The 12,563-nt window shown below is 60.6% G+C and overlaps 1 protein-coding gene across 1 annotated transcript in view; it reads left to right on the top strand.

Moving 5' to 3' along the window:
* Positions 1-1,538: 1,538 nt before the first annotated feature.
* Positions 1,539-12,563, top strand: part of MUC5AC (mucin 5AC, oligomeric mucus/gel-forming) — a 31,839-nt gene continuing 20,814 nt past the window's right edge. Inside the window, exons 1-24 of the mRNA XM_012813313.1 lie at positions 1,539-1,611; positions 3,026-3,097; positions 3,993-4,052; positions 4,313-4,574; positions 4,870-4,984; positions 5,238-5,328; positions 5,975-6,084; positions 6,191-6,404; positions 6,492-6,617; positions 6,816-6,933; positions 7,078-7,216; positions 7,991-8,101; positions 8,234-8,303; positions 8,389-8,526; positions 8,607-8,771; positions 9,103-9,197; positions 9,614-9,740; positions 9,840-10,095; positions 10,174-10,226; positions 10,881-10,981; positions 11,247-11,398; positions 11,655-11,793; positions 11,894-12,007; positions 12,120-12,299. Of these exons, the coding sequence (XP_012668767.1) occupies positions 1,539-1,611; positions 3,026-3,097; positions 3,993-4,052; positions 4,313-4,574; positions 4,870-4,984; positions 5,238-5,328; positions 5,975-6,084; positions 6,191-6,404; positions 6,492-6,617; positions 6,816-6,933; positions 7,078-7,216; positions 7,991-8,101; positions 8,234-8,303; positions 8,389-8,526; positions 8,607-8,771; positions 9,103-9,197; positions 9,614-9,740; positions 9,840-10,095; positions 10,174-10,226; positions 10,881-10,981; positions 11,247-11,398; positions 11,655-11,793; positions 11,894-12,007; positions 12,120-12,299 (3,081 nt within the window). The remainder of the gene's footprint in view (positions 1,612-3,025; positions 3,098-3,992; positions 4,053-4,312; positions 4,575-4,869; positions 4,985-5,237; positions 5,329-5,974; positions 6,085-6,190; positions 6,405-6,491; positions 6,618-6,815; positions 6,934-7,077; positions 7,217-7,990; positions 8,102-8,233; positions 8,304-8,388; positions 8,527-8,606; positions 8,772-9,102; positions 9,198-9,613; positions 9,741-9,839; positions 10,096-10,173; positions 10,227-10,880; positions 10,982-11,246; positions 11,399-11,654; positions 11,794-11,893; positions 12,008-12,119; positions 12,300-12,563) is intronic.

The raw sequence follows: 12,563 nt of genomic DNA, 5'->3' as shown, positions 1-12,563 counted from the left end.
GACCAGCCACCTCCCTGCCCTTCTGAGGATATGAGGCAGGCTGAGGCTACTGACACTTGCCTGGCCTGGGAACTGCAGACCCTCATGGCCTTGAGGCTGCCCCACCCTAATCATGAAAGACCAGCATAGCCTTCTGGAGCCAGCACACCTGCTAGGCCTGCCCTCTGGGGGTCCACAGTCCCTGCGGTGACCTAGAACCCTGTGCCCTCATTAACACCAGATGCTTGGTATCCAGCCCTAGGGCCAGGCAGGGATCCCTGACTATGCTGGGTGGGTCACATGTCTGGAGCACAAGCGGCCGGGGCCACTTACCCACCATCATGTCTACTGACCCACTCACTCCCTCATCCATTTATTCACTCATTCCCTCACTCATTCATTCCTTCATTCACTCACTCACTCAGTCTCTCATTCAATCACTCATTCCCTCACTCATTAACTCACCCACCCACCCACTCACTCATTCATTCATTTATTCACTCACTCACTCATTCACTCACGCATTCATTTATTCACACTCATTCCCTCATTGCTTCCCGTGTCTCCACACCCCTGCCATGTGTGTACTCTGTCTCCCAGGCACTGGGGTTGAGATAGGGGATGAGGGGCACAGAGGTGGAAAACTAGAACTTAAGGAGCTTGGTACAGGCCCCAGGAGAGCCAGAAGCAAATGCTCAGAACAACTTTGAGGCATCCCCCACCCAGCCCGTCTCTCCCTTTCCTGCCATTCCTCCCATGTGGCGCCTCCTGGTCAGGCCCATCTTGTAGGCAATAGAGCTGCTGACCTTGGCTGGGGGGACTTTGTGGCCACCTGGGAGGGATAATCCAGTCTCAGTGTCCTGGGTGCCCAGACAAGGCCAGACCACAGACTGTGGGCTGGGGCTATCAGGGCAAAGGTTTGGCGGGGATTCTTCAGGCTGGGGCCAGTGAGCAGCTGTCCAACTGGTGGGCACCAAGCACTCTCAGCCCTGGAAGCAGAGGCCATACTATGAATAGAGTGGGTCTGAGGCTATCCCCTGCCCTCCTTAGGTCAGGAGCTGGAGCCATCTGGACGGTCAGCTAGCTACCGGCAGCACTGCGCGGGGGACTGCTGTACGCCTGGGGTCCCTCTCAGGGTCCCACCTGGGGTACACCCCTTGCTTGGGACTGCTGCCTCCCACTGAGCCTCTCTCTGCAGAGGGTGAACTGGGCTGTCCAGGCATGGTTGGGGCAGCCTCAGGGCAGCATTTGGTCATTCTGGGCGATGCTGTGGCTTCTTTTGGCACCAGGGGTCCACAGGTCAGCCTGGGGGTGAAAAATAGCATCTGAGGAAGTCTGGGCTGGGAGAGCACCTGCCAGCCAGTACTCAGAAAGTGCTCAGGGCACCTGGCCCTGCTGTCAGACACACCCTCCCCTGCTTGCACCCCCAGGGTGGGGAACTACAAGCCCCGCCCCACTCACACTGAGGCCACCAGGGCTGGAGTCAGTCCTGGGGCTACAAAAGGCCCTGACGCCTCTGGTCTCTCCTCAGAAGCTGCCAAGCACCTCCCAGGACCCACATGGGTGTCGGCAGGAGGGGTCTGGCCCCGCTCTGGGCCCTGGCTCTCACCCTGGCCTGTGCCCAGCACACAGGTAGGACTCCTGTTTGTGGCTGTGCTCCCATGGCCTGGGTGAGCACCGGCAGCTCCGTCTCTGCCATGGGTGTGGGCAACTGTAGTTGGGTGTGGGCATCAGAGGTTGTGTGTGCCCACGAGTGGTTCTCAGACCTGGGGCCCAGCCACTGCCATGTGGTTTTGAGCCCTTGGGCCTGGGGCACACTGTGGGCTGTAGGGCCCTAAAGAGGAGGCAGGAGCCCGCCTATTGGAGCCCCCTGCCCTGCTACTGTACCCTCCCTTGGACCAGGCCTGTCGGAGTGGGGCTTGCAGCTCTGACACCTCCACACGCCCATTCTCCAGCTTGAGCTTGGAGTCTGGGCCTCCACAGGGGTCTCGTGGGGGTTTTCACCTTGAATGGGAGGTGTGGTAGTATACCCCACAGGGCTGTGAGGGCGACACAGGAGGATCAGGGTCCTGTGGTCTGGCTGGCCCCTTCACCTAGGATCACATGTCCTCCCAGGGGACAACTGGGCCCTGGGACCCAGGGGTGATGTGCCTGGGCTGGTGGCTTCCCTGCTTGCACAGCCCTGGCCCCAGCCTCTGGTCCTCTGCTGGATGATTTGGAGCCAGGAAGACCCCCATCCCCGCCTGCTTGGGGTGCTTTGAGCTGTGGTCCACCTGGAGCTGCAGAAGGGGCCCCACCTGCTGCTGCAGACTAGGCCCCACCTGCTGCTTCTCCTTTCATTCCACTCTGCTCCCCCAGGGCTGCTCTGAGGAGGGGCGGAAGGGGCAGGGCCAGGGAAGGGGTGAGTGAGGGCTCCGTGAGGGGCCTGTCCTCCTAACTGGGGTGCTTGGGCCCACTAGGGGCAGGAGCATGGAGTCAGGGTCCCACCTTCCCTGAGACCACTTGGCCACAGGTGCAGGGATTGGGGACTCCAGGTGGAGGCCAAAGACCCCTTCCCAGGGTCCCCTGGGAGTGGTGGATGCCCTGCTGTTAGGCTGGTCTGCAGGGGCTGCAGATACTCTGTGGACCCCAGAAACCAGCCACTCAAGCCCAGTCCTCTGGGGGCTGCGGGTCCAATGCCACCCACTCCTCTGCCTCGGCTGGTGAGGAGCCCACCCCACATGGCTCTTCTACCTCTGGGGTTCATCTGGTGACAAACTGTGACCCACTGTGTCCCTACTGTCTGATCCCTCAGGGATCTCTATCCAGGGCTTCTGGGGATGGAGACAGTCAGTGAGAATAAATGTCCCTTGGAGAGCCCAGGGACCTCAGACACCCAGCTCAAGCGGACAGAGATCCCCTGGCCCTGGGCCCCCACTGGTGCAGAGAAGGCCTTCACTGAGGCCACCCCTTTGCTCTGTCCCTCTGTCCCTCTCTCACTGTGTCTGTGGCGAGTAGCCCAAAATGCCTGGGATGTAGGTCCTCAGCCTGGCTCTTCTTCCTGCAGGCCACACCCAGGACAGCTCGTCCAGCTATGAGCACCACCTGGGTCTCCCTCCTGTCCCCCAGGGGCCCAACAGTAAGTGTTGACATCCAGCCCCTGTTCACCCCTGGGGCACTGATCTTGTAGTGGATTCAGCTGGCCATGCTGAGGGGTCAGAGCTTGGGGTAGAGGGGCAGCCAGGAGGACTCCCACACATGGCCCTGGTTGGTCACAGTAACTGCCCTCTGCAGCCTCACCTCCTGGAGGGACCTGCAGAGGGGGTGACAGGCTGGCTGCACCCCATGTCCCCTGCCAGGCTAGCAAGCACACTTGTGATCTAGACTGGGCTCCGGACTCCTTTCCTCCTGGTTTAACTCTGGATATTTCAGTGTCAAATGCACCTTCAGGCCTTGGTGGAACATCCTCTATAGCCCCTGCAGAGGCAGGTGGGCGAGGGCCCCAAGGCGAGTGGTCTTCGGGCTGTGGGCCAAACAGGAAGGGGCCTGAGCCCAATCTCAGCTCCCAAGAGACTGTTTTGAGCTGCTAATGTTGACTTAGGCATTTTTTGAGTCTCTCTTTTTTTTTTTTTTTTGAGATAGTCTCTGTTTGTTGCCTGGGCTGGAGGGCAGTGGTGCAATCAGAGCTCACCGCAGCCTGGAACCCCTGGCCTCAAGCGATCCTCCCATCACCCAGAGTGCTGGGTTCACAGGCGTGCACCAAGGCACCCAGCCCGACTCAGGGATTTGTGGTTTGGCCTCTTGTGGGAGCTGTCTACCCCACAAGGCTTTCAGCAGGTGACAGCCGGAATGGTTAGAGAGCTGTAGATACAGATGCACCAAGCACACAGGACATTCAGGGAGCCCCCACTCACGTGGAGGCCAGTGGACTTTAGTGCCGGTAGCTTGGACTGGTCAACTCTGGGCTCTTTCCCAGTTGTGGAGACCCCCCATCCTGAAGCCAGGCATGCACCCATGAACTCCTGTTTCTGCAGGCAACCTACTCCGCGGGGTGACGATTTTGCCGCCCCTGAGGACCATCCCCATGGTTCGAGGTGAGAGAAACCAGGGGTCAGGGTGGAAAGGTGTGGGTTTGGTGAGCTCCCTCCCTCAGACCTGGAGGCACTGTCTGAAAGGGAGTCCCAGCTTTGGGGGCACTGCATAGGCCTGAAGAAGGGCCCAAAGCTTCCATGAGCACAGTGCTAGGACTCCATAACACAGCCAGGCCCCCTAAATGCTCACTTCAGGGAATGCTGGGAGGTGTGGAGCACAGGGGGCAGGGTGGCACCTCCAAGGCTCACCTTTTTGGCTGCAGCCTTGCACGGGGCCCACAACGGGCGGGTCTGCAGCACCTGGGGCAACTTCCATTATAAGACCTTCGATGGCGATGTCTTCCGCTTCCCTGGCCTCTGCAATTACGTGTTCTCTGCACACTGTGGGGCCGCCTACGAGGACTTCAACATCCAGGTGCGCCGTGGCCAGGAGCCCCACACCACCACTCCGAGCAGGATCGTCATGAAGCTCGATGGCATGGTGGTGGAGCTGACCAAGACCTCCGTCCTGGTCAACAGCCGCCTGTGAGTCTGGGCCCCGGATAGCTGGGCAGTGCTGGATGGGGTCCAGCGGAGCATCACAGTCATGGAGGGCCATGGGTTCATTCACAAACCCTGAGAGTGGATGGGGCACAGGTGCTTCCCTCTAGCCTGCCCAGCTCCTCGAGATCTGCGCTCCAGGGCACTAGTTCTGTCCCACATGTGGCTCCATGGGTGCAGTGAATGAGGCACAGGTCATGTCTATTGCTATAAGTCCCTCTCTGCCTGGGAACCCTCCCCAACTGTGCCCCTCAGCACCTCTGCCCACTTCTCTCTGCAGGGTCCAGCTGCCCTTCAGCCAGTCCGGGGTCCTCATCCAGCACAGTGGTAGCCACCTGAGGGTGGTGGCCAGAGTGGGCATAGTGTTCATGTGGAACCAGGACGACAGCCTCCTGGTGAGGGGGGGACGAGGGCGGACGGTGTGTGGACAGAGGGTGGGGATGGGGCACCGAACCTCCTGGCAAAGCAGGTTTGAACAGGCTCACCCACACAGTGGGCAAGAACAGGTTCCTGTGGCCTGTGCCTGCCCCCAAGACAGAGGCCCTGCAGTGCATCTGTGAGCCTCCAGGTCCCCCTTGGGGTCTGGGCTGTCCTACCTATCCAGGCAGCCCTGGTGGGGACAGTGCCTAATGTCCCCTCCCATTGCAGCTGGAGCTGGACCCCAAGTACGCCAACCAGACCTGTGGGCTGTGTGGGGACTTCAACGGCAGCCCTGAGGTCCACGAGTTCCTCTCCCACAGTAAGGACCCTGGTGCCCACGCCAGCTATGTCCTCAGAGTCTCAAGTAGTGTGCACTCGGGGTGAACAGACACATGTGCACACAGTCCCAGTAGGCCTTAGGGCTGTAGGGGAACCAATCACCTGCTGGGCCCTGCCCTCAGTGTGGCTGCTCTGGGCACTGCTGACTGCATACCCTCACCTGAAATTATGGACCTGCCACCTTCGTCCTTGACATTGTCTGCCACCAAGCAGTAGCCTTGCAAATGTGGTCTGCCCCAAACAGAGCCCCTGACCCCTGTTCCCCTCTGCCAAGTCCTCTGTCAGGTGTCTAGTCTGCTGAGTGTTCTGCAGCCCTGCCTAGGGGGATCCTGTGCAGGTCCAGGGCCAAGAAGACTCAGGTTCATCCTTGGTGCCCTGTGCAGTGTCCCAGCCCAGCAAACAGGTGGCTCAGGGTCCCATATCAGTGATGCCTCAGGCCATCACCCTGCAGCCCTGGATGCCCCTGTGCTGGCCTTCACATCATCCCAGACTTCCTGAGGGTCTCATGGCAGTGTGGGCAGGGAGGCAACCTTGGGAGGGCAGGCCCACAAATGGCCCTTCTAGCCCACCCCAGGGGCAGGAACCCAGGGCCACACTGCCCGGACACTGGGTTCTGTGCTCCATAGACACCAGGCTGACACCTCTGGAGTTTGGGAACCTGCAGAAGATGGACGGCCCCATAGAGCTATGTCAGGACCCTGACCCCGAACCCCTAACGAACTGCTCGACTGACATTGTAAGGCTTGGAGTGGATGGGGGCCTGCAGGGGTGGGAGAACGCTTCAGACCTTTCTTCCGTGGGGCCCTGGACCAGGGCTCAGTGTGCACACTTGGCCTTCACAGGGCATCTGCGAGGAGGTCTTGGGGAGCCAGCTGCTTGCAGGCTGCGTGGCCCTGGTCGACATTGCCCGCTACCTGGAGGCCTGCCGCCAGGACCTGTGTCTCTGTGAACACACTGACCGGCTCAGCTGCGTCTGCCACACCCTTGCTGAATACTCCCGGCAGTGCGCCCACGCTGGGGGCCTGCCCCAGGACTGGCGGGCCCCTCACCTATGCCGTGAGTGCCTGTGTCCCTGCCCCTGCTTCGAGCCATACTGCCTAGGGCTGGCCACATGACGTGAGCTGTCTTCTTGTTGCCCTGCAGCCCAGACGTGCCCTCATAACATGCAGTACCATGAGTGCCGCTCACCCTGTGCAGACACCTGCTCCTACATGGAGCATTCCCAGGCCTGCGAGGACCACTGTGTTGCCGGCTGCTTCTGCCCGGACGGTGAGGCTCAGAGACACCCACGTGTCCTGGGTGCCAGACCCCCGCCCTGTCCACAGTGTCCCTGGGCCTCTGAGGCTGTCTGAGGCCTCTGCTACAGGGCCATGGGAGGGGCAGGGGGTCAGAGACCCATCCTCTCCATACACCCACAACATGGAAGTGGGGGCTGGCACCTGGCCCACCTGCCCCCTTCACCCCCAGGGTTGGTGTTTGATGACATTGGGCAGTCTGGCTGCATCCCTGCGTCCCAGTGTGCCTGCACATACAACGGGGCCACCTACGCTCCAGGGGCCGTCTACACCACAGACTGCACCAACTGGTATATGTGGGCTCTTCCCTCCAGCCCCCAGGATGTGCACTGGGACGGCCCTTGCCCTCCCTGTCTGGCTGAGACCCCTGCGGGCTGGCTCAGAGGTAGAGACAGTGCCCAGGGCTGGCACTCACCCATGGCCTCTGATTCCAGCACCTGCTCTGGAGGCCGGTGGAGCTGCCAGGAGGTCCCATGCCCAGGCACCTGCTCTGTGCTCGGAGGCGCCCACTTCTCCACATTTGACGAGAAGCAGTACACGGTGCATGGGGACTGCAGCTATGTGCTGGCTAAGGTGCGGCTTGTGGCCACTCAGTGTCCTCCCAGGCAGTGGCTGTCAGCCTTCCCCAGCCTGGCCGCCTGTTGCTGCTGCTCCTGGGGCAGCCCGTGGAGGTCCCCATGCTGAGACCTCAAGGAAGCCCCTCAGCTCCCCAGTGCAAGGCCCCAAGGGCCCTGAGGTTTCTGGTCAGAGCCTCCAGCACTGGGGGACCCACGTTCAGCGCCCTGGCTGCTCTGTAGCTTGGGTTTTGTTTAATAGACTTTGCTCTTTAGAACAGTCTTTGGTTTATGTAAATTGAGAGGGAAGCACAGAGAATTGCCACAAATGTCTATCCCTAAATGTGGGGCCTGTGCTGATGCTCTGAGGCTGCCTGGGGTTGCAGCTTATGCCAGGCCTCACTCTTGACGTTGTACATTTCATGGGTTTGGACAGACGATGGTGTCCTGTGCCCACACTGCAGGTTATAAGTGGTGTCACTGCCCCGAGCCCCGTGCCCCACCCCAGCAGACACTGAGAGTCTCGGCCTCTCTGGCTTTGCCCTCCCTACAAGGCTACAGGGCTAGAATTGTACGGGGCAACCTTCTCAGACTTGTCACCCAGTGAGTGCACTGAGATTCCTCTGGGTGTGCCCAAGTGTCCCCACATGGGGGTCCTGAAAGCACCTCCCTTGAGGGTTATGAGGATGAGCAGCTCCTGAGGAACAGGGGCTTCCTGAGAGGACAGGCAGCACAGGCCAGAGCAGGGGAAGCTGGGAGGGTAGAGAGTGAGGATCCCTATTGTGTCCCACAGCCCTGTGGCGACAGCACCTTTACTGTGCTGGCCGAGCTGCGCAGGTGTGGGCTGACGGACAGCGAGACCTGCCTGAGGAGTGTGACGCTGAGCCTGGGTGGGGCGCAGACAGTGAGTGTGGTCAGGGGGCTGAGGGGAGCCGGGAGGAGGCAGACCTGGGGTGGGGGACAGGGTGTTATCACCTCTGGGGACACAGTGTAGGCCTGGCCCTGTGCTGACTCTGGCTACTCTGCTCTGCCTCAGGTGGTCGAGGTGAAGGCCAGTGGGGAGGTGTTTGTGAACCAGATCTATACCCAGCTGCCTGTGTCTACAGGTAAGGGTGCCAGTCCCTCCATCCCCCAGCCAGCCAGGGTCCTGTCCCCACTGCCCCATAAAACCCTCATTTTCTGTGTTCACAGCCAATGTCACCCTCTTCAGACCCTCCACCTTCTTCATCATTGCTCAGACCAACCTGGGCCTCCAGGTGGACATCCAGCTGGTACCCACCATGCAGGTGTTTGTGAGGCTGGCACCTGAGTTCCATGGGCTGACCTGTGGTAAGAGGCATCGCCTTCCCAGTCCCCTAAGCCCACCTCGTCAGCCAGAGCGTGAGGCCTCACTGCCTTCCCTTCCCAAGGCCTGTGTGGGAACTTCAACCAGAACCAGGCTGATGACTTCACAGCCCTCAGTGGGGTGGTAGAGGGCACGGCTGTGGCCTTTGCCAACACCTGGAAGACCCGGGCTGCCTGCCCCAACGTCAGGAGCAGCTTCGAGGATCCCTGCTCCCTGAGCGTGGAGAACGGTGCGTGTGTTCACGTGGGGCCAACTCATAGCTGGCACAGAGCACTGTGAACTGGGGCCCTGCGCCAGGGGAAGGGGAAGGGCAGGAGGCTGTTTTGGCTGGTCCTGGACTCCTCCCATCCACTGTGGCCAGAGGGACTAGAAGGGCCTCACTTGTCTGTCCAAGGTGGAGGCCACTGGTGCCCTTAGCAGGTGGTGGTCTGAGTGAAGGGGAGGACACCATGTCACCTGTGGAAGTGTCTGTCCAGGGAAGCCAGATTCCCAAAGCCCAGGCCAGCAGCAGGGCCGGCCGGCAAGTGAGCCCACTGATGGCTGCTCCTCTCTGCCCACAGAGAAGTACGCTCAGCACTGGTGCTCACTGCTGACTGACACCCAAGGCCCCTTTGCCCCCTGCCATGCTGCCGTGAACCCCCTCACTTTCTACTTGGTAAGGATGGCCTCTCTCCTAGGGTGGCACTCCTGACACTGGGCCTCGTGGCTGCCTCCTGGGAGGACTGGGCTGTCCCTCTGGCTGTGTGCCCTGCTTCTCCATCTACTCACCATATATTCGCCAAGTCCTCTTTGCCTTTGGCCCTAAACCAGGCCCAGGCACTAAACCCCCAGGCTTCCTAGCTGAAGGGAGAGTACAGGGCCGGCCAAGGATCAGGCCCTGGTTTCCATGCAGCCACCTCTCCCTGGCACTCCCACCATCAATCCTGCTGAGAGGTCAGGGCCTCATGGAGACTTGGGTGGTCCCCAGGCAGCAGGGAAGATACTGGGAGGGAGGGCACTGCAGGGCAACCATTGCAGGGCCACATGTGGGGCCCCATGTGGGCCAGACCCTGACACTGCTGCTGTGCCCAGCACTGCATGTTCGACACCTGCAACTGTGAGAGGAGCGAGGATTGCCTGTGCGCGGCCCTGTCCTCCTACGTGCGCGCCTGTGCCGCCCGGGGCCTGCTGCTCCATGGTTGGAGAGATGGCGTCTGCAGTGAGTGGCCCCGCACCGGGCTGAGGCCTGAGGGTTGGGTGGGGGGCTGGCCTTGTGGTGGCCCCAGTAACCAGCTCACTCTTTTCCTGCCCTGCTCAGAGAAGCCCATGACCACCTGCCCCAAGTCCATGACCTACCGCTACAACATCAGCACCTGCCAGCCCACGTGCCGCGCCCTGAGCGAGGGGGATATCACTTGCCACATCCCCTTTGTGCCTGTGGATGGCTGTACCTGCCCCGAGAGCACTGTCCTGGATGACACGGGTGTGTGTGTGCCAGCCACCAGCTGTCCCTGCTACCACAGGGGTGCCGTGGTTCCCAACGGGGAGTCAGTGCACGATAGCGGGGCCATCTGGTAAGAGCCCTGCCGAGGAAGGGGGGGTCCCCAGAGCCTGCCTGCGGCCGACACACTCTGACCATCCTCCCCTTGCAGCACCTGCACACAGGGGACGCTGAGCTGCCTCGGAGGCCCTGCCCCCACACCAGGTGAGTCAGGACCACAGCCCTTGGGCCTCACAATGCCCATGAGAAGCCCCCCAGTGCATTCCGGCTTAACCTCACCCCAAGTGCACCAGGCTGGGGTTTTGGTCAGCTTCTCTGGGTCAGGCATTCCGTGTGTCCTGTGGGCTCTGCCAGCGGATGGCATGGGTATGGGTACTGCACACACAGCACACGCTCATACATGTGCACATGCATATGTGCACACACGGACATGTGCACACACAAGGACAGGCACAAGGCACATTCATGCATATGCTCACACACACACAAGCACATGTACACACTGCACACACAAGCATAGCACAAGGCACACAAATGTACAACAGACAGGCGTGCATGTGCACAGTACACTCACACATACACATGTACACACTGCACAGGCTCACGTGCACATATACACGAACATACACTCACACACATGTACACACTGCACGTGTACACATGTACACATGTGTGTATATAGTGTACATACATACATGCACACATACACAGTGCACACTCATGTGCACACACATACAGTGTGCATGTGGCACAGACAGGTCCTTTCTGCACACAAGGGTCCAGGCATTAGGGCAGCTCATGTTCTTGGGAGAGAGCCTGGCAGGAGTGGTGGGTCCCCTGACATCCCACTCCCCACAGTGTGCACTGCACCCATGGTCTACTTCGACTGCCACAATGCCACACCCGGGGTGGCCGGGGCTGGCTGTCAGAAGAGCTGCTACACCCTGGACATGGCCTGCGTAAGCCCCTCCTGACAGCCCCAGAACCCCCTATACTCCTTGCTGAGGGCCTCTTGTGGGTGCTCCTGGGTTGAAGGGCAGCTCCGAATGAAAGGGCCTTCAGCCTCCTGATAGCCTGTGTCCAGGAGGTGCCCTGCCTGTGTGCTGGCCAGGTCCCCTGCTTCTGTGGCTCCCTAGGCCCCAGGCGGGTCCCTCCAAGGTGGTGTGACTGAGTCGTCCCTGGGACAGTCTCACCGGTCACTCGATGTGTCTCTCGGCCCTGCAGTACAGCTCTCAGTGTGTGCCTGGCTGCGTGTGCCCTGACGGGCTGGTGGCAGACGGTGAAGGTGGCTGCATTGCGGTGGAGAACTGCCCCTGCACACACAACGAGGCCAGCTACCAGGCTGGCCAGACCATCCGGGTGGGCTGCAACACCTGGTATGCACATTGGCCCATCCGGAGCAGCGCACCACTCCGAGGAGGGTGTCCTAGCAACAGTGCCATGAGGCCCAGTCGGCATCTGTGATGCTGGCTGCCCTGGGGCCTGGCTGTCCCACCCCAGTCACACAGAGCCCCTGGGAGGTCGCCCCCTCCCATCCCCTCCTGCCCCCAGCTGCCCTGTCCCACCTGCAGCTGCCCCTCCTGTTCCCTTGCCCCCTCCTACTCTGGCCTGACTCTCAGCTGTCCTGCCCAGCACCTGTGACCGAAGGATGTGGCAGTGCACGGATGATCCCTGCATAGCTACCTGTGCTGTGTATGGAGATGGCCATTACCTCACATTTGATGGGCAGCGCTACAGCTTCAGTGGCGACTGCCAGTACACACTGGTGCAGGTACACCACTACTGCCTCATGGCCAAGGTCCTCTGTGGCCCCAGAGTGCATGTGGGCCACTTGGCTTTTTCTCCTGGCTTCTGACACTCTGCTTCCCCAGGACAACTGTGGTGGGAGCAGCGGTGCACAGGACAACTTCCGTGTCGTCACCGAGAATGTCCCCTGTGGCACCACAGGCACCACCTGCTCCAAGGCCATAAGGCTCTTCCTGGGGGTGAGTGAGACCAGGTGGTCAAGGCCCCTCTGGGAGGCCCAGAGCAGGGACTGGGAGAACAGGAGGGGCCCAGGGGCCCACTCAGGCCCTGAGCAGCCTCCTTGCTGTGCAGAGCTACGAGCTGAGGCTGAGCAACGGGAAGGCAGAGGTGATCAGGGAGGGCACAGGGCAGGAGCTGCCCTTCACCATCCGCCAGATGGGCGTCTTTCTGGTGGTGGATACCAACGCTGGCCTGGAGTTGCTGTGGGACAGAAGGACCAGCATCTTCATCCGGCTCAGCCCTGAGTTCAAGGTGAGGCCCAGGAGGAGGTGGGGTACAGGTGGGGAGGCCAGAGACAGAGAGAGACAGAGAGACAAGACAGAGAGAGACAGAGTAAGAGAGAGATAAGACAGAGAGACAGACTCAGAGAGAGACAGAGTCAGAGAGAGACAGAGTCAGAGAGAGAGTCAGAGAGATAAGACAGAGAGATGGACTCAGAGAGAGACAGAGAGACAGAGACAGAGAGAGACAGAGTCAGAGAGAGATAGAGAGACAGACTCAGAGAGAGACAGAGAG

This window comes from Otolemur garnettii, unplaced genomic scaffold (assembly GCF_000181295.1).
Source record: "Otolemur garnettii isolate 467f Iridium unplaced genomic scaffold, OtoGar3 scaffold00260, whole genome shotgun sequence".
Taxonomy (NCBI): Eukaryota; Metazoa; Chordata; class Mammalia; order Primates; family Galagidae; genus Otolemur; species Otolemur garnettii.
This window is presented reverse-complemented; position numbering and strand designations above follow the sequence as displayed.